The sequence below is a fragment of the Vigna angularis genome, chromosome 9 (assembly GCF_016808095.1).
Source record: "Vigna angularis cultivar LongXiaoDou No.4 chromosome 9, ASM1680809v1, whole genome shotgun sequence".
Taxonomy (NCBI): Eukaryota; Viridiplantae; Streptophyta; class Magnoliopsida; order Fabales; family Fabaceae; genus Vigna; species Vigna angularis.
In genome coordinates, this window is record NC_068978.1 from 27,198,863 (window position 1) to 27,221,877 (window position 23,015).

Sequence of the window (23,015 nt, forward strand, 5' to 3'; positions counted from 1 at the left end):
AGGGTATGATGACATATGCCCTAGCCATGGTAAAATTGTGTGTATTTTAGACCTTGTATTAAGGGTCAAATAGTATAGTATTTAATTTTAGGCCTTGTATTAAGGGCTAAGTATTGTATGGTTTGTAATCTTATTTTTAAAGAGTGTGTCCCACCATGGGACATGATGGCCACATGGCAAGCTCTTAGTGAAGACACTTCTTAAAAAGGAAGTGGCCATGTGTCACTTTCCAAGTGGAGAAACTCTTCCTAAAGTGGATTGCCACATGTCACTCTAAGAGTGGAAAGCTCTTGCAAAAGTGGATTGTCACATGGCACTTTAAGAGTGGAGGAACTTTGCAAAAGTGGATTACCACATGAGTGGAGAAGACTTTACAAAAGTGGATTGCCACATGGCACTCTAAGAGTGGAGAAACTTTGTAAAAGAGGATTGCCACATGTCTCTTTAAGAGTGGATAGTTTTTAGGGTTTCTTGTCTACTTTGGAGACACCTTTCTCTATAAATAGAAGGGTCTCCTTCCTTGTAAAATCACTTGATGAATTTGAATGTTATTATGCCAAAATGTGTGCAAACATATTTTGTCTCAAGTCAAGGCTAGAGCATCCCATGAGGTCCCTCTAACCACCCTTCTCTAGAGTTGGCCCAACCTCTCCGGAGATCCATCAAACACCTCTATCCTACCACAAATACTCATCAAAAACCTCACCAAAATTGTGAGCCCACCACCATATCCATTGCTTCCGCACAAATTCCACCTCCATAGCTTCATCTTCGTGCTTTGGCCCAACCTAGCTCGAGGAGGACGCTATCAGTTTGGTTTTGGATAGAAAATTGAAAGATTTTTTTAAGCCAGCTATGAGTGGTGAGATACTCAAAGGGATACCCTTAACCCGTCAAGAGTAAAGAGTGGTCTAAGTAGTTGGAATTACCCTTAAGATCATGGCCTCTATTCCTTTTATATGTAGGACTACTCAAATGATATGGCTGTAGGAGTGGGATATGTGATTCTTGGATTGAAACTCAAGGGATGTGATATTGGTGAAATTGATTTCTATGACAACAATCTAGAATTAGTGTGAATGTCAGATTGTTGCACAATTCATAAAGGGTAGCGATGATTACGTCATTGGGTAAGTCTTTTTGCCACACGTCCTTAATTCGGGGTTGTACCTTTCCTCTTTCTAGGGGCTAGAAAGATAGTCATATTTCCTCTTGCGAGAGGGTAGAAAGTTGAATCTCTTTGTCTTTAAGAGACGGTGAAAGATATTGGTCTCTTTGCCCATGAAGGGTGGTAGAAGAGACTAGGATTCGAGTGTTACCCTTTCCTCATATAAAGGGTAGAAAGAGATACCCATAGGGTTCCGACTCATGCTGAGTTTATAATTGATATGAGCAGCCTAAGAAGCAGGGGAAATAAGTCCGAAGCTGGGTGGAAGACCACTAAAATTGTCCTATTTTGATAAACAAGGATGGTGCAATGAAGTTTCAAAGAAGACATACGTTTATAGAGATGATTGATATTGGCACGAGTTTCCTTTAATGGACAGGTTGTGTAGAACTAGTGGGTTGCTCATGGTTCCTTATAATGGAATGCATGGATGGTCATTGTATTTCTTATTATAGTCTTACTACGTGTTGATGCTATTTGATGTGATAGGATTATGGCAATGAGTTAACATCTTAAATATAAATGTTGTATTAGTACTTTGATGTTTATTTTGTCAGCTCACCTGTACTTGTTTATTGTGGCGATTTGTTGTTACTACGTTGATCGTATAATGAGTTGTCTGAAGCATATGTGAATACATGTGCTTATGGATATGAATGGATTAAGTGAGATGGAATTAGTAATAGAGATTTGAAGAAAGAAAATTTCATGGTTTTATGTTTTAACAAGTGTATTTAACACTTTTCTTTGGATTATAACAAAACTTTTGACTATGAAATTTATTTGTAATAATTATGTTTTACTTTACAATTTTATTTAAATTGTCTACGAAAATTGTTATATTTATATGCTTAAATGACTCAGATTAGAAATGTTTCAGGGTTGGTGACCTCATTGATGGCAAGTCTACAAATTCTTTTACTTTTTGAAAGAGTAAGAAATAAGATATTTTTCTTTATTCTTTTATTGAAGTTGAATACTGACTCTGATCACTAACCACTAACCACTTTCAAGAGTGTTATTGAAATCAGTCCACTCACCTTTTAAGATGGAATTATTACATTGCCTTTAATATTTTTAGATATGCAAATTGCTAATTCATTTACAAAATTTATATATTGAGTATTTATGTTTTTCAATGACAAACTCTAATGCATGATGAGTTTGAAGAAGGATGTTAGTGAATATCATATATATATATATATATATATATATATTTACATTGGCAACAATCCACCAGAGCTTTTTGCAATATATTGGGGGATTCAAACACTTGAAAATTTTTTCAGACCAGCAGCATATTGTCTTGCCCACTGATCATAGTGAATAATTTCTTCGAGTGAAGGAGATGCTACTAATTCTCTTTGATGTTCCTGGCATGTTAGTTCCACAACCTTGAATATATCCAAGTAACTAATCCTGCAAGCAGGGGTAAAAAGGAAGTCAAAAGAGGATTCATCACCTTGAAAAGAAAATAAGACATTGTTAGGGAAAATTCTCTGAGCATATAAACTACCCTCATCCTTGAGTAATACATGACGATAAGGCTTAAACATCACTATATTTTAAGTAGTCAAATGTTATCTAGTTCTTCTTATGCTATACAGAAGAGATTTGGGACACGGATCCAACAAAACATTAGTATTAAAAAATGGATTTTAGATCTAACTTAATTTCATAAAACTGGTGGATAAAGTGAGATTTGTATTCATTAAAAAGAAACTTTAAGTTTAACTATTATAGATTTGTTTTATTTTTAATTGATATGAAATCTTCACCATACATTTATCATAACAAATAATGGGGTGAGGAAAATAACTAAGAGAATGCTTACTTTTCTTCAACAAACAGTTCTACAGCTTTCTCATTTGCTGCACTGAGAACTCCTGTCATTGTGCCCCCAGCACGTCCAGCAGCGTAACATAGATTCACAGATGGAAACTTCTTATCATCAGGTGCATAAAATGTTAAAGAACCATACCTGAGTAAGAGATGTTAAATACAAATGTTTCAATAAGTTGAACAATTTCACTACTAACTGGTTCATCATAAATTATGACCTAAACATGTAAGTAAAGAAAAACGGTGCTATCTAGTTAGCAATTTGCTGAAGAGAGAAAAATGAAATTCAACTAAGAAGAAGGGCTTCATGATGGTGATGAATTTTCCAGGATAAAGATTAAGAGAAAATATGATACAGGGGAAAGTGTTTGTACTTGCTAAGATCAAGGCGAGGCCAAGTTATTTCAGAGCAGTAGATTCTCTCTGGCCAAGATAATGTGTAAAGGAGGGGTAAACGCATGTCAGGTATCCCCAACTGTGCAATAACAGATGAATCCTGAAAAGAAAGAAAAACACAAATACAAATAGGGTCAAATTAATACTTGCCTTGCTGCCCTTTTTTTTTTTTATATATATTCCCTTTTCCTTGTATTTCAATTTGATCTTGAGCAATTCACATGTTCAAGCCTTCTTACATGCAGGTAATGCCATTCATCATTCAGTATGTGAGTGAGAATTTCTAAGTTTATTAACTAGCAGAAACTAACACAGCATATTGCAGGGTTTTAACCTGTGTTTCAACCAAGGAATGAATGATAGATTGTGGATGAATAACAATCTCAATATCATCGTAGTCTGCTCCAAACAAGTAATGTGCTTCAATTACTTCTAGACCCTGCCAAGAATTTAAATAAATTTGTCAGTTATAAGCATAAAAATGGATTTTGTCATCAAATAAAAAACACAACTTTTTCATTCAAATGCATTGATTGTAGAAGGAAACAAACCTTGTTGAAAAGGGTAGCAGAGTCAATAGTTATTTTTCTCCCCAAACTCCATATGGGATGCTTTAGTGCATCAGCAAGTTTAATGTCTTTCATCTTTTCAGCTGGCCATTCTCTGTTAATAACCAGAATGACAGATAATTCAGTTCAGTTATAAAGAGCCTTAAAAAGAAGTATGAGATGGAATGATTGAAGGTTTCCCTTATAAAACAATAATGCCTTAAAAAGGGTTTATCTGAAAACATCAAAACTATTTTCCCTTACCTGAAAGCACCTCCTGATCCAGTTAAAAGGATTTTCCTAAGTGCACCCTTTGGCAACCCCTGGATAGACTGTTCAGAGAAGATCCTTTATGTATCAGTAACAGTGGCATGAAGTTCAGCAAATAATAAATCCATTGCATCAAACCAACAGAAAAGATGCAAAGATTGATATACTCAGTATATGAGATATCTGCAACTTGATAATGGACTTAAGTACCTGAAAAATTGCAGAATGTTCAGAATCAGCTGGAAGAATTTTGATGTTGTGCTTATGAGCAAGAGGAAGAACAAAAGGGGCTCCAGCAATCATTGTCTCTTTGTTGGCCAAAGCTATGTCTTTCCCTGCCTCAATTGCTGCAACTGTTGGCTGAAGAAAATAACCATTGACAGTTTTAGTTTTACCATCTATACATATTTCTCAGATATATTTTTTACCAATATGTAAATATATGCAGAATGGACAGATTATGAAGATTGAATGAAAGAAACATTTTCTTCAAAATTACCTTCAATCCTGCACAACCAACTATTCCTGTAACTACTGTGGTTGCATCGGGGTGACGGGCAGCCTGAAAAAAACAAAGTTGCTTATGATTTTTGAAAAGATTACTAAACCATAAGATGAGACCAAGCTAAGATTTCAACCTCAATGACTCCTTGCTCTCCAGGGATGATTTCAGGTTTGTGTTCCATGTCAGCAATAGCTTCTCTGAGTTCATCCACTAAGGACTCATTTCTAAGACCAACAACTTGAGGCTTAAACGTCTTTATCTGCAGAGTGTAAAATATCTTGCACATGACATTTTTGTTTAAAGTTCTAAGAGATGAACATATATCAGTGCATTTGATGTTACATTTTGCTTTGAAATACAAGTCTTAATCATCCAAATGTCTGAACAATACAAATTTGATAACTGATAAACTCTCTTTTGATAAGATTTCAAATTCACTGAAGTCACAGTGAAAGTTTCATTAGATGTTTGGAGTAAGGTAAGCAATTGTTACCTGGTCAGCAAGAAGAGTAATATTTGAGCCAGCAGCAAGTGACACTACTTTAAATCTTTCTGGAAACTCAGCCACTATACTCAGGGTCTACAAAATCAACAAGGGAAGATAATTAAGATTACTAGAAGAGGAAAATAGTTATATAATGAAATAAGTTATATAATGAAATAAGAATTATTGTACGGAGTGACTCCTAATTAGATGGCAAAAAAATCCATTATACACGAATAAAGGATAGTTGTAATCGCGAATATTTATTATTCTTGGATTATACAGATATTTTAATACTCATTTAAAAAACGGGTTGGATATGATATTATATTATCCGTATTTGTGGATATCTGTTATATGCACAAAATAAATAAAAGATTTATATTTAATTAAATTAGTTTAATTAAAATTAAAAATAATTTATATTTTATAAAGTTAAATTTAATTAAAATTAAATTTTAATTTATATTTAATTTAATTTATATTATATTTTTTTTTAATTTTATTTAAATTTTATTTTAATAATTTATAAAAATATATTTTTTTAAATATTTGTGGATATTCGTGGATATATATGAATATTAATAGATTTTAAAATATCTGCGAATATTTTTTAAGTGAATATGACACTATTCGTATCCGACCCAATCTGTTGTCATTTCTATCCCTGATAAAGATACGTGAAATCGTAAAATTACTTTTATTAATAGTATTTATGCACTCACAAATTACAAATTATAAGTCTTAAAAATCACAAGTTAAATAGTATCTATATTAAACAAAATTGCAGAACATTTTCTTTTATTATTTTATGTTTCAAACTTGTCTTTTTTTACTTTTATATTTTTTTTTGTAAGGAAATTTTGTACTATTGCCCCCACTTGCTTAAATAAAGTGGTTCTGCTTTAATCTTACAAATATGTTATGAGCTTGTCCGTTTTATAAGATTTTCTTAAAAAAAAAATAGTGGACAACTTCTTTCAGCACCTCCACAATTTTCTCTTGCATCTGTAAAAATTTTGTAGTTTAGATATAAATTATACATTTAGATTGAACAATTTCAAATATATTTTTTATTTTATTTTTCAAAAAATACAATCTAAAATAAAATATTATATTTTAAAATATAAATTATATAAAAAAATTATTTTGTATAATTTGAAATATAAATATATTATAAATTATACAATTTAATATATAATTTTTTATTTTGTCTTTTGAAATGCATAAATACAAAAGTTATATGAATATAAGTTCAATTCATGGGGCTCCAGGGACCCCTAATCAGTGAGTTTAAACTCTGAAAATTCTCTAACTTTTTATTTAGAAACACACAAGAGCATAAAAGTTGTTTAATGGTGTTATTAATAATAAGAAAAAAAAAAGAGATATACTGCTATCATAATGATACATAATTAACAAAATATTTTGTCCTTTAAAAAATTAACAATAACCCTTTATGCTTACATAATATCATTATAAAAATTATATTATAAAATTGTTATCTATAAAGATAAATAGAGAATCTCTCTCTTTCTCTCTCTCTATATATATACTTTATATGGATGTAAATTTATATATACCTGAGTTCCAATTGAACCAGTTGATCCTAAGACAGTAATGGGTTTGGGACCATCCCATGTCTTAAAATCAGAAGGTTCTGGAATAGCTGTTCCTGGCCAAGCTGGTGGCAGTGGTTGAACTGCAACAGAGCAATAAACTCTTCTTTCTACCGTTGTCTCACTCTCTTTTCTCTTCAAAGAAAAACTACCTAAGAACCAAAACAAATTAGCCTTTAAACAAAAAGCTAAGTATACTTAATTACAAGTTATTTTACTTTACTTAGTAATTAAAATCCTACTTCAATCACCAATTTGTAACATAACATTTAGGTTATTTATTTACTATTTTTAGACTATTAATTTACCATATTTATACTATTTAGTTACTATATTTTTTACATTATCATTGGTGTCATAATAATATAATAAAATATTATCATCTAAAATCTTCAATCACTTTATTAAAACTAATAAAATATATTTTCTTAATTTACATACTAATTCCATTTTTTTAAAATTTTTGTACAAATCTCATTTTCATTTAAAAAAAGTTATATATAGAAAAATACCAACATAACATAATTTCAGTGGCACCATGTTGACGACTGTAGCAAAAATTTTCTAAACCTCCACATTCGGAGTTGGAAGAAGTGTTTAAAATAAAATACTTTATTAAAAATTAATTTTCCAAATATAAAATAATATCTTAGAAAATAAACTCTTTAATATAAACTAATATGTTACAAAATAGATTGTTCTTTTAGTGGTCCTTCTCCTTTTTCAGAATAGACCCATGGGAGATTCTTAAATGCATAACCAGAAATTGGGATTGAACTATTTGCCAACACCCATTATTTTATTTATTTTGTCTTCATCCACAAAATTAGATGGAAAAGAGTTAATTGAGGAAAATATTTATTTTGTATTTTTAAAATAAAAAAATAAAAATGTAGTATTTCCTATTTTTTAACCGACGATCTCTCATCCAAACATAACAATAGTATTATGAAAAAAACAAAAGGAAATAAATCATTATCCTTACAAATTGTTTGGTAAATATAATAAAAGATATCTCATATATAAAATATTATATTTTTTATAAAAGAAATTGTCTTTCAAATGCACCACTTCAAACAAGTATAAAAGAAAACTTAATCTAAATGGAAGACTTCAATAGCAATTTGCACACATAACGTGTTTTATTAGATATATTTTAGAATTAAATATGTTTTTACCTCTCAATTTTGTCAGAATTAATTTTTCTTTTTAATTTTGGATTTATCAAGTGTGAATTTAATTTTTTTAATCAAATTCTTTTAAGTTTATTTAAAATTTTAAACATGTTTTTCAAATAATATTAAAGAAAAAAAAGTAACAATATAAACAACACTCAAATATTATAATAAAAAATATTTAAAATGTAAATAAAATAAACAAAATTTAGTTAAAATAACTAAATTTACACATTTAAAATTAAGAGACTAAATTTAATTAAAATTTCAATGATTTTAACAAAGTTAAGAGATAAAAAATATATTTAACTCTATATGTTATTACCTTTTTAAAATAGTGATAACAACTTTCAAACATTGACAAACTAATTATCCACTAAAACTGTGTGTTGCCATCAATATAAATACCATTTAGTACAAAATAGAAGGATTTAAGTCATTGTCTTCACGAGTTTACCGAAACTTCATTGTTATAAAATTTTAAATTATACACGTAAAGTAAAAAGTTAATAGTGATTAAATTATCATGAAATCGTACGTATCATTATATTGTAAACATTATATGATTATAAACTATGCCAATATTATAAACAAATTAATTAAGAAAATTTTCAATTAACTCAAAATGGTCATATATTTTATAATAAAAAATTAATACTAAATTTTTAAGTTATACAATTAATTCATAAGCTTTATATATATATATATATATATATATATATATATATATATATATATATATGTATGTATGTGGGGTGATGACTTTGAGTTTATTGGATCTAAATGAAAAGTATTACCGGCATGAAGTTAATATATATATATCATGTCCAATATATTATTTAGCTGTTTAAAATGATCTTAAATTAATTAAAATGAGGAATTAAGATAAACTGGAAAATTATACTAGTACAAAATATATCTAAGTAGGTGTGGAGCCATCTTAGATAAGTTAGAGAATCTTAGAGAAAGGTGTGGACACATGTGAAAGATAAGTTAGAGAATCTTAGAGAAAGGCGAGGACCCATCTTCCAAATTTCTTTCTAGGAAAGCACTTAAATATTGTCTCCATATATCTATGTTTTTATCGTTCAATCACTTCCATGCAACACATGGCTTAGTTTCTATCTATTAAAGAAAATAATCTCCAACTTTTGAAAACGATAGAAGATAAAAGATGAGAGCTTTTTTTGGTTGTTGTGATCCCTTTAAGCTTCGTGGCATTTTCGACAAACTCTCCCGTCTTATTCATTTCTTTACGTTGCAATTCGTAGTCACTTACCATACGACACAACACAACACTTCTTCCTTACCTTAAACTATTTCCTCGCTATCATCTTAATACAAAATTTTAAAACGACAAATTTATGGGTATTTACTCAACACGAAACTTATAACTGCTTAAATTCAAACAACGATAATATCCCATAAGTAGCTAGGTAAAAAAAGGTAAACATAAATAATAAAAAAGGAAGAGGAAACAATAGTCAATAACGTTGGAGATAAAATATTAAAGAGAGAGAAAAAAAACAAGGTTGATAAGCAAGGGAATATAAGCTAAGACAAGAATAGAAGTTGTGAAGAAGTCCTTATTGTTTTTGCTTATGAAGAAGCAGAAGTGCGTTTGAGACAAAGACGGGAGGAGAAACCTGGAAGTTTTGGGTAGTTATTTGATGAGAAAAAGAAGGGCTTCACTTGTGCGGGAGAGGGCAAATTCAGAGCCATTACCGAACTTCAACCTCTAATCTTCACGAATGAAAAATTGAACCAATCAGAGCGTTATAAAGTAGTTGTCCCATAACCAGACAAAACGATAACAAGATAAAAAAACACAAAAAATTCCACAACTATGTGTGGTGTTAGACATGCCAATTCTAACGACCAAGCAATTTTTCCTTCTCGCTCTTTTTTCTTCTGAGAAAAATAATTATTTTTTTTCCTATTGGTACACATACTTTCCTTCTATAATTGAAAAAGCCAAAAAAATAAATTGAATATAAATTATAACCTAAGAAAATAGGGTCCACTTTCAATAAGCAACACTCGTTCAGATGTGGATTATCATGAAGTCTTCGTATCATTTTCTCTTGAAGATTCCAGATTATATATCAGTGTAATCCACACAGTCTGAGGGTCTTTCGTTCTCAGACGGATTAATATGAGAAACCGAGAAATTATGAGCATAGAAATTAAAGCAAATGATATTATGTGTGTTTACGTCGATCTGTGGTCCTGCATTTAGTGGATTTGATGGATAGAATTTTTTCGGTTTTTTTTTATGAAAATACCATAATCACTAGTTTTTTCTTCTGGAATGAGAGAACTCTAAGTATTCACGTATCAGCCCTATAAGCTGTACGTATGTGTATGTGTTTGTGTCTTCGTTTTCTTTATCAGCCAGAAAATAAATATAGATTAGAGGTACATATATGTGTAGTTTCTACTAAGTTTGGCTGGATAGACCATAAAAAAAATCTCTTTGACGTAAATATAATTATTATCTTAATTTATTTTATTAGAAATATTAATTAATTAATTTAAATTTAAAAAAATATTTATATGATTAAGTATATTTTTAATGTATATAAATGAATTTTAAAAATAAAAGACAAAGTTATTGAACATATCTGTCTTTTAACCAGTTAAGATTTTTAGTCGGTATTAGTACGGTTGACTAGCTTTAACTTATCAGGGTTTTACGAACCAATGATCAGTCAAGTCAAAACGATTAAAATTATCTTATTTTGGAAGTCCTAGTTAGCACTTTGGTTATGGAAATTTGTAGAAAGTGAAAGTTAACGATGTGTATCAATAGAAAAGTGACTATTCGGTGCCTTTTCAAGATTCTAGTTACTTCCCCTTTTTTATTTTCTTTCTCCTTCTCTCTATCTTTCTCTCTACTTCTTTATTTTTTAAAAATATTCTTTTTTAATAAATTTCAAAATTTATTAAAAATTTTAAAAAATTCTTTAAAAAATTTCGAAATTTATTAAAAAAAATTTCAAAATTTTTAATAATTTTTAAAATTTGTTAAAAGACTTAAAAAAAATCCTTCAACCTATTTTAAAATTTGTTCAAAATTTTTTCTTCAACAAATTTTAAAATCTATTGAATAAAGATAGTAGAAGTCTAAGATTTTATAAAGAATAGTTTTGGAATTTTTAGAAAATATGGAAAGAAACGTGGGTGTGTGGGAAGTAACCCTCCTTCTTGTTCTTAGTCAATTTTCTAAACCTTTCTCTCCATGTAAAGTTTAAAGGTCCGTACATCTATTTTTTTTTCTTTATTTTTCTTTCTTTTCTTGTTTTTCTATTTTTCTTCTTCTTTATTTTTACATGCCTCCCTCTTTCTATCCCATGCCCCCTTTCTCTTTTCTCTTCAAATTTTCAATTGTTTCATATCTTTTGCATAGATTTTCACTAACTAAAAAATGACTAAAATTTTGTATCCAATTATCATTTAATTTAGAGTAGATTTTTTTTTTGTTTCAAACTATTCTTAATTATTTTACTCTATCTACAAAGATGAATGATTACATTAAGCACACAAACCTTTTTTTTTTCTACAAATGAGTATATATATATATATATATATATATATATATATATATATATATATATATTAATGAGTATATATTAATGATGCTTCAAAATTTCAAAAATCATAAGAAATAATTATAAAAAAATGTCTAATTAAATAAATATTTATGTAAATTTTTCATAAAATACTTTTTCGTTTAGTTAAGTACACATTAAAATTTGTTCACTCAAAATTTTGCTCACTCAGACAATGGCTTTAATAGTAGAAGTCTGAGTGAAAAGAGACAGAAGAGATTGTAAAGAAAGGAGAAAAGAGAAAAAAAAGAAAAGAGGTAGGGGATGTGATATATTTCTTCATTGTTTAGGAATAAAAAATTTATTTCAAACTAATAAATAAAAAGAAAGAGCTTAGTTTGATATTATTTGAATCAAGATGCATTATTCATCTTTTAATGAATATGATGACACTTAAAGGTGAACTTTCAATTGAGATCCATTACATTTATGCAAATGGCCTTGTAAAAGACCTAGTTTTGTTTCTCTGTATATGGAGAGTAGATTGAAGAGTTCTCCTGGACAAAACGTTTCTGAAATTTTCTTTTGTTTTTACCCTCCATTTTTTTTTCATTTGGTATTTTAATAATTATGCATATATCATGTGTTGACAGCTTATAAAGTGAATAACACAATCTGCACTTTGAAACATTTTAATAATTTTACTATTTTACGAAATATTTATTAATTTTAATGATAGTTATTTTTTACAATATGATCTGCCGAATAAGTTTTATTTATTTTTTGTTCTCAAACATTAAAGTGAAAGTTTTATGTAAATATAATTCAGTTATTGGATCTTAATAATAATAACATAAATTTTATAAGAAGATGAAGTCCAAATAAACATGTGGGCCAACAACAGGAAAACGATACTGAGGAAATGTTGTAAAGAAAGGAAGAGATGCTTTTGTTTGTTAGGAGGAATGCGTGTTGAAATGGATTAGTATGAGATTCTAGAGTGTTCAAAGGTTTTACACTTAAAAGAAGCTAAGAGATACAAGTTAGGAATAAGGGGTGTCATTCATTTTAACACTTATTGCAGAGAACATTATCTGTGTCTTTGAAGGTTCGTGGAAGATTGCAGAAAACACATATCTCCAGGTAAACACAAAACACATCCTCCTCTTTTCATCACTTTCCTTTTTTCTTTCAACTTTTTCTTCCCTGTTTTCATTTGCAATTACAAAGTAATTTTGGATTTGCAGCTCCATTTTGGCTGAGAATATCTCATTGATTAGTAGATATTCTCAAAAACATTTGTTTTGTCTAAATTTTCCTTAGCAAAAAGACATTTGGTAAGATATATTACATCTAAAAGAGCGAATCTATTCATAAATTATTTAAATTTCACCTTGTTAATTTAAATGATTAACAAGAGAGTGAGAGATTTAATATTCATACAATACGAATGAATATCACATTGTTTAATATAAGTCAAATTGAAAGACGTTTGAAATAAAAGAATATAAATAGTGCAGAAATTAGTTATGGAGAAATTGGTAAGGATGAATTTCAGGTTGCTTTATTCAAGACAACCGAGAAAGAGAGCTTATTTACAGATAGTCATTTACGTTTCTGAAACAAAGCATCGTTGGGATGCATATATAGAACAAAAAATAAAACATAATGATTTATGAATAAAGACTATACCATAAAAATTAACTCCATGCATTGACAACAACCCATTCAAGAGCCAATTCCTTTAATCCTAGGTACCTACCACACTCTTGCTGCCAACTTATAAAATTTGATCATAAATTTTAATCATGACCATTTAAAACCAAATTTTATGCTGTGGTGTGTAGGGTGCAGTTACTTCATGTTCTATCTGTTCTAAGTATCTTTAGTTTCCACTTAGCCTGTCTTTTCAGCCAGTGAAAAAAATTTAACAAAGAGATTGAACACCTCACTTTTTTCCTTCTCCTATCATATATAGACAAATCTTCCTGTCCACAAAGGTGACAGAATATCTATTGCCACTGAATAATGGTGTATACAATGATCCACATATGTCAGAGTAGACCACTCCAAGGTTACTGCGATTTGTGTTGGATAATGGCTTTAGAATTCTTCCTTAGTTGTTTCCCTATCACACATCTCTCACAAGTCTTCAAAGGAGAGTAAATTGGTGGCATACCACACACCATTTGCTTGGTACTCCATTGATTCAAACTTTTAAAATTTAGGTGGCCAAATCTATAGTGCCATAGCCAACTCTCTTCCTCAACATTAGTGGCAGCCAAACATTGAATTGTTGTAGCATTTAAATTTACCTTGAACATTTTGTTTCTGGACAATGGTGCCTTGACCACCAATCATTGTTTAAAATCATAGATCTTATTTGATTTTGCTGCATGTTCATCACATATCCTTTTTCCAGCAACTCTCCCAAACTGAGAATACTGTTCTTCTTGTTTGGAACATATAACACGTCACTCATATAGGTTGTCTTCCATCTTTTTGAGTGATCATCACTTCGTGAATTCCTTCAGCAACAATTGTACTGTTGTATGCAAACCTTACACTATTTTTCACATGTAGAGTCAAGTTAATTAGTCAATCGATCATATGATTAGAGCTACGTGTATCTAGGAACCAAGAGGAGCTATCTTCACCAGTGCTAGTGGTTGCCATCAATAGCACCTGATCCGAGTCTGATCTATCATCATCTTGCACCAAATTTGCTTCTTCCTCCTTCTTTCCTTTTTTATTATTTTTCCAGCACTCATACAAATATTGCTCGTACTTCTAACAATTGTAACACTATATTTTTTTTCTATCAACACTACTCTTTCCATCTTTTCCACTTCCTCAATCAGTATCCCTGCCAGAAGATTATTCATGAGCGTTCGATTAATTGGTTTTTGTTAATTAGTATTTTGAGGTTGTAAAAGAAATAGTTGATGAGTAGAGAAAATGTAGAGACTGTGAAATGTAAAAAAAATGTGGAGAGTAGTAGTTGAAAGAAGTGTTGTAATTATCTTAGTTGTAGTAGATGTTGTCTTGCATCAAATGGTAGAGTATATGGGCATTTATAGACCTATAGATTATTCTAGAACATGCTAGCATGTGGAATGTCCTAGATTTTTATCTATTTAGAATGTTCTTAATTTTTTCTTCCTATCTTAGGTTTTTCTACAATATTCTACAAGTTTTGTTACATTTTAATACTTCTATCTTAGAATTTTCTATATTCTTCTACAATTTGCAATACACTTTAATATTCCTCCTTGATACATATTCGGTAACTCCAAGCATTGCGTGCACTAGTTTAAATCTTGGTCTTGGTAACACCTTCGTAAAAATATCTGCAATTTGATCTTCTATTGGACAGTACTCGAGTGAAATTTGTTTGGTTGTCTCTTCATCTCGAATGAAGTGATATTTAATGGAAATAGATAATAGTTATTGCATTGTGTTTTGTTATTTGATGATGGACTTGATTTTTTGCTATTGTTATTGTCAATTTATTGTCACAATAGATAATAGTTAGTGCATCTTGTGGTTCACCCATTTCTTGAAGTATTCTTCGTAACCATATTTCTTGACTCGTGGTTTGAGTAGCTGTTACATACTCTACTTATGTTGTTGATTGTGCCACGATTGCTTGCTTCTTTGATGACAACATATAATACCTGATCCTAGTGAGAAAGCATATATTGACGTACTATTTACGTCGTCCATTGATCCTACCCAATCACTATTTATGTAGCCAATCATCCTTGAGTTAGTCATGGTTTTATACCATATACCAAACTCCTTTGTGCCTTTTAGATATCTTAAAATTCTTTTTCCTACTATAATGAGAAAATAGTTCACCAAGCCAAGGTCGGTCATTTCAAATGTCTTCATCATGCATTTTTTAAATTCTTTAATCACCTCCATATTGTTTCCTATATAGATAATATAATCGACATATAAAGAGAAAATGAGATGGTACTGACCTTGTGCCTTAATATATAATTATGACTCACTTTTGCTCCTCCTGAATCCTTGATCGATGAAGTATTGATCAATCTTGCTATACCATGCTTGAGGAGTTTGCTTCAGGCTGTATAAGGCTTCTTTAAGTTTTAGTACTTTGCCTTCATTTCCTTTGTTGATGAAACCTTGTGGTTATTCAACATAAATCACTTCTATGAGCAATCCATTTAAAAAGGCTGATTTGACATCAACTTAATATATGTTTCATCCTTTTTATGCTGCATGATTTATTGAAACTCTAATTGTACACTACTGCAAAAAAGACTTTTGATGTGTGTTATTTTCGACATTCAACATCCAATCCAGATCAGACGTTTAATTGGGAGACGTCAATTGGATGTCGGTTCTCCTTCCCCGGACATCAATTTTGACGTCAGACCCCTCCTAAACTGACATCCTTTTTGTTTTTTTTTTAAATTAATTTTTTTCTACAATATTGCCACACCTGAAATACATAAAAATTATTATAGCACATTATAAAATTGTATATACTATGAGTTTCAAGCAATGGAAATTGAACACTCACTACCGCCACCAAGATTCATCAACTTACAGACAAAACTGCATCATAAGTCAAAATTAATCGGTGCAAACGAAATTTAATCAGTGCAAACGAAGTTTAATTGGTAGAAACTAAAGTTAATCGGTGCAAAATAAATTAATTTGAATAAAAGTAATCAAACATACCTTATAGCAGTAATGACGAATGCGAACAAAGAAAAAACCTAAACAAAAATGCGAAAGAAAGTGAAACTCGCATTATGATTGTTTGGGGTTTAAAAGGGCATTTGACATCAGTCCTTCTCCAAATCCGACGTTTAATTACTAAAAAATCCATTTTGGCGCTACTTTTTCAGTATTTTTGCAGCTTATTGACATGTGAGAAAGGAGATCCAATGTCTAATGTGTATTAGACGTCGGCCCCCTACGTTCCACGTCTAATGTTTAAAAGTGGCCTTTCAATTATGATTTTGCAGCTTCTGGTAGAGGATTTGACGTCTGATTTGGGGGCACTAACGTTTATTTACGGACCTTTTAGACATCTGATTTGGGGGGCCGACGTCTAAAGGGGGATTTGACGTTTGATTCGGGGGGTCCGATGTGTATGTTGTAAAAAAATTAATATTGGCGTTTAAAATGAGATATTTTCGGACCTTTTTGACGTTTGATCTAGGGGGAAGGCAACGTCTAAAGGAGGATTTGACGTCTGATTTGAGGGGCCAATGTATATGTCGTAAAAAAAATTAATATTCGCAAATTTTGGACCTTTTTGACGTCTGATATGGGGGGATCGACGTTTAAAGCTTATTTGACGTCTGATACTAGAGGAACCGACTTCTATAATGATGTTTTATTTACAAAAATGTCACCAGTCATTTTTTATGTTGGATTTTCATTTGTTAGACGTTAAACGCGTGACGTTAAACACTATTATGCACTAGTCGATTCCTGGTTGCTACGAGTAGCCTTTGGCAACTAAACTTGCTTTGTGCTTTTGTATAATTCCATCAGGATTGACCTTTCTTTTATATATTAATTTCACTCTAATGATGTCTTTTCCACGAGGGCAGTTTACGAGTTCCCAAGTGTTATTCTTCTCAATCCTTTTAATCTCTTCTTTCATAGCCGTGATCAATACTTCTTTCTTTGATGCTTCTTCATAATAGTTAGGCTCAATCATGACCATAATTGCAAGTTTCGTATATATGTCTACCAAATATCTTACTCATTTTAGAGTGGATTCAGGTGAAGAGTCTTATTGTTGTGGAGGTGGAGAAAGCGTACCTGAATGTTTTGCCTCTTCTTGAGTTTCTTCTTGAGATTTTTGCACTGGAACTAAAATGTTGCTTTTAACAACTTTTTCTTCTTCCCAATTCCAAGAAGCATTTTCATCAACTTCAATATCTAGACTAATGATAAGCTTTTTTGCTTGTAGGTTGTAGACTCAATAGACTTTTAACTATATCCCAAGAATATTCCTCATATAGTCTTGTCTTCAAGCTTGTGCGTCTTTTGATCAGGAACTTGTATGTAGCAGATAGATCCAAACACTCGTGTGCCACTAGGAGATTCTTGATTGGTGAATAAGAGTTTCTCCTGATTATGTTCTTTCTCAAGTTTGCTTGATTATTTTTATTACAAAGATACCTCTTTACGTGACCAAATTTCTTAGAGTATTGACATTTAAGTTTTCCATGATGCCAACAATCTTTTTCCAAGTGACTTGTGTTTGAGACTTTGGCAAGTGTACCAAATCGTTCAAGTAATAAAACCGGTAAGACCGGATATCGTTTCCCAAGAGACTCGTGTCCTAGACAATCGTATAATATCTAACTAATTTAGACTAAAGAATGATTCCATGTTTTTGGGCTTTTCATGCAATTAAAGTAAAGATAGAAAGTAAATGGTAAAAGTGATCTTTGATAACGCAAACACTTAGAAATGGAAAGATTAGAAATGATATGAATGATATTGTTGGGGGTATGATTTCACCTACTTCACTCTTATGCATAGAAAAACACTTCCTCTCTATTAATATGCCAATGTCAATCTACTAAATTACTCAAACCCAATCCCTTGGTAGAAAGAGCCTAGACTTACTTCTTAAACTCCAATCCCTTGGAAAATCTAACAAGTTCATCCGCTTTAAATTGAGATTCAAGACAACCAAAGGTCCATGTTCTATCCCTAGATACACTTCTTTTTAGGTGTTTAATCCAGTTCTAGATTCACCCAATATTTCCCAATATCAAGCAAACCCTAAAATCATGATATGGTTGAATTACTCATACAAGCTTTAAGTAGAGGAATTAAACACTAACAATCAATGAAAGAGGCATATAATCATTCAAAACAACTGTAATTTACATAAGAGATCCGTGGTTACATCAATCCTCAACAATAATGAAACTAGCTCTCCATGAATGGAGAGCTTGATCTTACAACAAAGGTGGAAATGGAAGAAGGAGGAGGACCCAAGGATGAAGAAGGGTTGTTCCCACAGCTCCTAGCTCGCCTCTGGACACTCCAATTGAGAGAATTTGTGTCTGGGATGCCAAAGATATCAAAGCCCTTCTAATTTGGGGTTAAATAAACCCAATCTGCCAAATCAGCAGCAGGCGCGCTTGAGAGCGCGCTCCAGCGCGCGAAAACAGGAAAAAGGGCGCTCCAGCGCCTTTTTGTAGGGGGCGCTCCAGCTAGCTCCAGTCCTGGTGCAGAGCCCGCTCCAGCGCCCATGGAAAAAGGGCGCTCCAGCTAACTCTGACAGAATTCTGGTTCTTCATATTTTTGCTGTTTTTGTTGTTTTCTTGTTTTCTCTGGTTGCAGCACTCTTCATTTGATGCAGAGACTTCTTCCAACTAATTAACTTGTATAAATAAAGGGGTTAATGATCAATTTATCTAATTAAAGCTTAAGATGAAACCACTTCTTAAACTAAATGAAAACTAGGATTTACAAGGTAAAAAGGATGAGAAAGAGTTGATATTTTCTCTAATTCAATACTGAATTCATAGTAAAATATGCCACTATCAACTCCCCCAAACTTAGAACCTTGCTTGTCCTCAAGCAAAAGGTATCTGACTGTCAAACAAAACAAATTTCAAATATTACAGTTGGATTCATAATACATTGCTTAACTTGAAACAACTAGAAATGTGTATCATGTTAGTTTTCCATTATGATGCTCACAACACAATCAATCAATCAAATGCCATAGTTTATAAGAGATCAACAGTCATGGCAGGATGCTTTACTGAATTATGTAGAACCAATTCTCACTTAAGATGGTGTTTCACTCTAATCCACTGGTGTTTAAGGATGTGTGTCTATCACTCTACTATCAAATTGTCACACAAATCAACTTTGCCATTTGTTTCAACCAAATTAAACACATTCACAAGTAAGTCAACATCCCAAGGACTTTCATTGGCTTGTATTGTGGCTGGGCTAAGAAGGAACATGGTTTTTCTGGATAACAAAGCACCTTGAGCTAAGAGATCAAACAATTACAATCATGAATAAAAGTTCTCTTTTGCTTCACTTAGATTACCACCAATGTCAAACTTACACCCAACTGTTTTTCATTCAGTACTTTTCTTTCTCTCTTTTTCTTTCTTCCTTTTTGTTACTTTTGTATCTTTTGAATTTTTCTCAATTCAACCATTCATAACAACTCCCCCAAACTTAAACCATTCTCCTGCAGTACAGATGATTTCTCCATTTAGCTCAAGGTAAGGAAAATAAGGAAATTTCATTTGGGTTTTAAGGTTCAAAAAGAGTCATTTATCAATCAAGGTCGAAAGGTTTTGAATTGGTTTCTTTTGGCAATATGTGGAAGAAGTAGGAGAGCAAGATGGCCTTGATCATGTGCAACTAACAAGCAAATGGTTCAAATCAGAGAAACTCAGGCAAAGTCAATTGTGATCAAATATGATAGCATTCACAAGAAAAGTCTAAAGCACAACATCTCACAAGGTTAACTCAAGGTTCCACAAACATCATCAAGCAACTGCCATGAATAATGATCTCAGTTAAGCATATAGCATTCTCAGACTTATTCATGAAGGAAGCAATACAATTTGAACTAAATTGATCCATCTCAAGCATCATTTCATATCAAACCATAAGCATTATGAATCAGCATAAGTCTAACAAGCCAGATAACAAAAACAACTTAACTAAAATTGAAAAACAAAAGCTAACTAGCAACCAAAGTAAAAGAAAGCAAAATAAAAGGTCCTGTGACTCATGATTTGTAGCTCATTGTCAAACTCCTTCATTTTCTGCACCACCTCCCCCAATAAATTGGGTTGGTCCCCAAGCCATGCTACTTGGGTCGCATATTCCTCTGTTGACATCTCTACTTTGTGGCGGCGTTTGTTTTTATTCTCTTGGAGTTGGATGAAGAAGTCATTTCTGCACAAAAGATTGAAAATAAAGTTTACAAATGTGAGCTCACAATGTATGTATTTGTAACAAACAATCATTAGATCACATGATCATGAGTTCACAAGGTCAAACGCATACTAAATATGCAAGAAAAATCACAAAACACAGCCTGGAGCATGAAAAATTTGAAGCAGAAGAGAAAAATAGAGTTGCTGAAAAATCTGGTCTGGTTGGAAAAAGTTAGCTGGAGCGCCCCTAAGCAGAGAGCGCTGGAGCTAGCTATGGGTCAGAATGCCAGAAAACTGGATTCGTGCTGAGCGCGCTGGAGCGCCCCTGAGCAGAGGGCGCTGGAGCGCCATACCAGATTGCAGATTTGCAGAATTTCACAACTACACCTACGATTTTTGGAATTTGGCACTTCTTGATGCTCAATTCAGCCCAGATTAACATGTTTTCACTATACAAACTTGATCAAATCCATAAGGATTGAAATTGAGTGCAAGAATGCCAATTTAGGTGCACACTTCCAAAGCTTTCTAATTCTACAACTCAAGGCTTCAAATTTTATACTTTAAACATACCTAAACTAAACATAACCATTCAGAACATACACAATCACACTAGAACACATAAAAACAGATTGAACAATTCTAAAACACATCAATACATAATAAAACTCAACATTACACTAGTTAACCATTAACAACACAAAAACTACAATTGAAACTAACATGCTCCAAAATAACCAAATCAAATCAAAACATTCTAAAGCAAATTCAAACAATAAAAACACACTCAAATAACAAAATCACACAAAGAGAAAGGGTTAGAAAGCTGGGTTGCCTCCCAATAAGCGCTTGTTTAACGTCATTAGCTTGACACCATTAAGCTCAAGTTTGATTTTTGATGTTGGAATGCTTCTTCTTGTCATGACACCAACATCCTCTCAGCAATTTCCTAGTCACCAACTTCACTCTTCTAGAATATGGAGCCTCTATCTCAAGCACTCCATTTATCTTTATGTTCTTGATGACCCATAACCTATTCTTGAATCTCACTGGTTTGCCAGGTTTGGGCTCATCGCTTTCCATCACAGGGTTTTGGTGAGCTAGTTTCTCTTCCTTATCTTCTTCGTCTCCCTTCACTTTTGGAGAGAAGCAATTAAGACTCCTCTTGACCAACTTGGCAGCTTGCTCTGTTAGACTAGTAACTAATAGAAGTTCATCTGTAGCTTTAAGACTAGTCTCTTTGTCTTGATTTTGCTACGGAGCTTCAAAGACATTGAATGTTACCTCTCTATCTTGGTCCTTTAATTTCAATATTCCCTCTTCCATATGAATGACAACCTTGGCTGTTTTCATGAAAGGTCTTCCAAGGATGAGTGGTATCTCTGCATCTTCCTCCATGTCCATAACTACAAAGTCCACCGGAAATTGGAGCTCATCTATTTTGACTATCACATCTTCAACTACACCAAATGGACATTTGATAGATCTATCCGCCAATTGAAGCATCATTCTTGTTGGCTTGACTTCAAGACCATCAATATTTTTAAGCATGGATAGGGGCATAAAATTGATGCTAGCCCCTAAATCAATAAGAGCTTTCCCTATATCATAGTTTCCAATGGTGCATGGAATAATGAAACTCCCCGGATCTTTAAATTTTGGAGGAAGAGTCTTCTGCATGATGGCACTGCAATTTCCTTGTACTTCAATTGTTTCCTCATATAAATACTTCTTCTTGCTGAGGATTTGCTTCATGTACTTCGCATAAGCAGGAATTTGTTGCAGTGCTTCGGTCAAGGGCATGGTAACTTCAAGCTGATTGAAAATTTGCTTGAATCGAGCCAATTGTTTCTCCTTCTCTTTATTAGAGGGTATTTTAGGATAAGGAAGGTGTTTTGCTATCTCTTTCTCTTTTTGGTTTTTCTCTTTTTCACTTTTTTTATTTTCTTCTTCTCTTCCAACAATCTCTTCTTCTTCTTCATTTTCTTTCTGATCTTCTTCTTCTGGCTTTTCTTCTTCTTCTTCTTTTCTTCCAACCTCTTTCCCACTTCTTGTGAATATTACATTACACTCCTCCTTCGGGTTGGCTTGAGTATTTGCAGTAAAATGTCCACCCTGTTGGTTTGCTAATTGCTTAGCCAATTGACCAACTTGCACTTCCAGGTTCTTTATGGATGCATCAGTGTTTTTCTGGTTTTGGATGGACTGCTGCATAAACATCTGCAATGTGTCTTCTAGCTTTGAAGTCCGATCACTTTGAGGTGGATAATGTTGGGCAGGTTGATACAGATTTCTACTGCTAGAAGCTTCTTGAGCTTGTCTCCACCCTTGATTTGAAGGATTGGGGAAATGATTGTTGAAGAAGTTTTGCCGTCCTTGATTTCCCATATAGTTGACTTCTTCATGTTGGGAACTACTAGGAGCTTGACAATGACTGTTGGGGTGGCTATCTCCACAGAAATCACATCTCATTACTTGATGATGTGGTTGAGGTTGAGCTTGCATTGCATGCAACTGCTGAGGTAGTTTGGCC

The 23,015-nt window shown here is 32.1% G+C and overlaps 2 protein-coding genes across 3 annotated transcripts in view; one reads left to right on the forward strand and one right to left on the reverse strand.

Annotated features, from left to right (window-relative positions):
* Positions 1 to 2,345: 2,345 nt before the first annotated feature.
* On the reverse strand, positions 2,346 to 9,808 carry LOC108347085 (1-deoxy-D-xylulose 5-phosphate reductoisomerase, chloroplastic-like). The gene is made up of 12 exons (XM_017586203.2): positions 9,654 to 9,808; positions 6,797 to 6,984; positions 5,223 to 5,309; positions 4,863 to 4,988; positions 4,724 to 4,786; positions 4,435 to 4,584; positions 4,219 to 4,286; positions 3,958 to 4,069; positions 3,741 to 3,845; positions 3,385 to 3,506; positions 3,003 to 3,149; positions 2,346 to 2,587 (listed from the first exon to the last, which is right to left on the reverse strand). The coding sequence occupies exons 1-12, from the start codon at positions 9,727 to 9,729 to the stop codon at positions 2,434 to 2,436; spliced, it is 1,398 nt and encodes a 465-aa protein (XP_017441692.1). The 5' UTR covers positions 9,730 to 9,808; the 3' UTR covers positions 2,346 to 2,433.
* Positions 9,809 to 12,541: 2,733 nt separating this feature from the next.
* LOC108346724 (uncharacterized) overlaps positions 12,542 to 23,015 on the forward strand; it is a 47,719-nt gene continuing 37,245 nt past the window's right edge. For both annotated transcript variants that reach the window (XM_052868238.1, XM_052868239.1), the window contains exon 1: positions 12,542 to 12,701. The gene's annotated coding sequence lies outside the window, so the exon portion shown is untranslated. The remainder of the gene's footprint in view (positions 12,702 to 23,015) is intronic.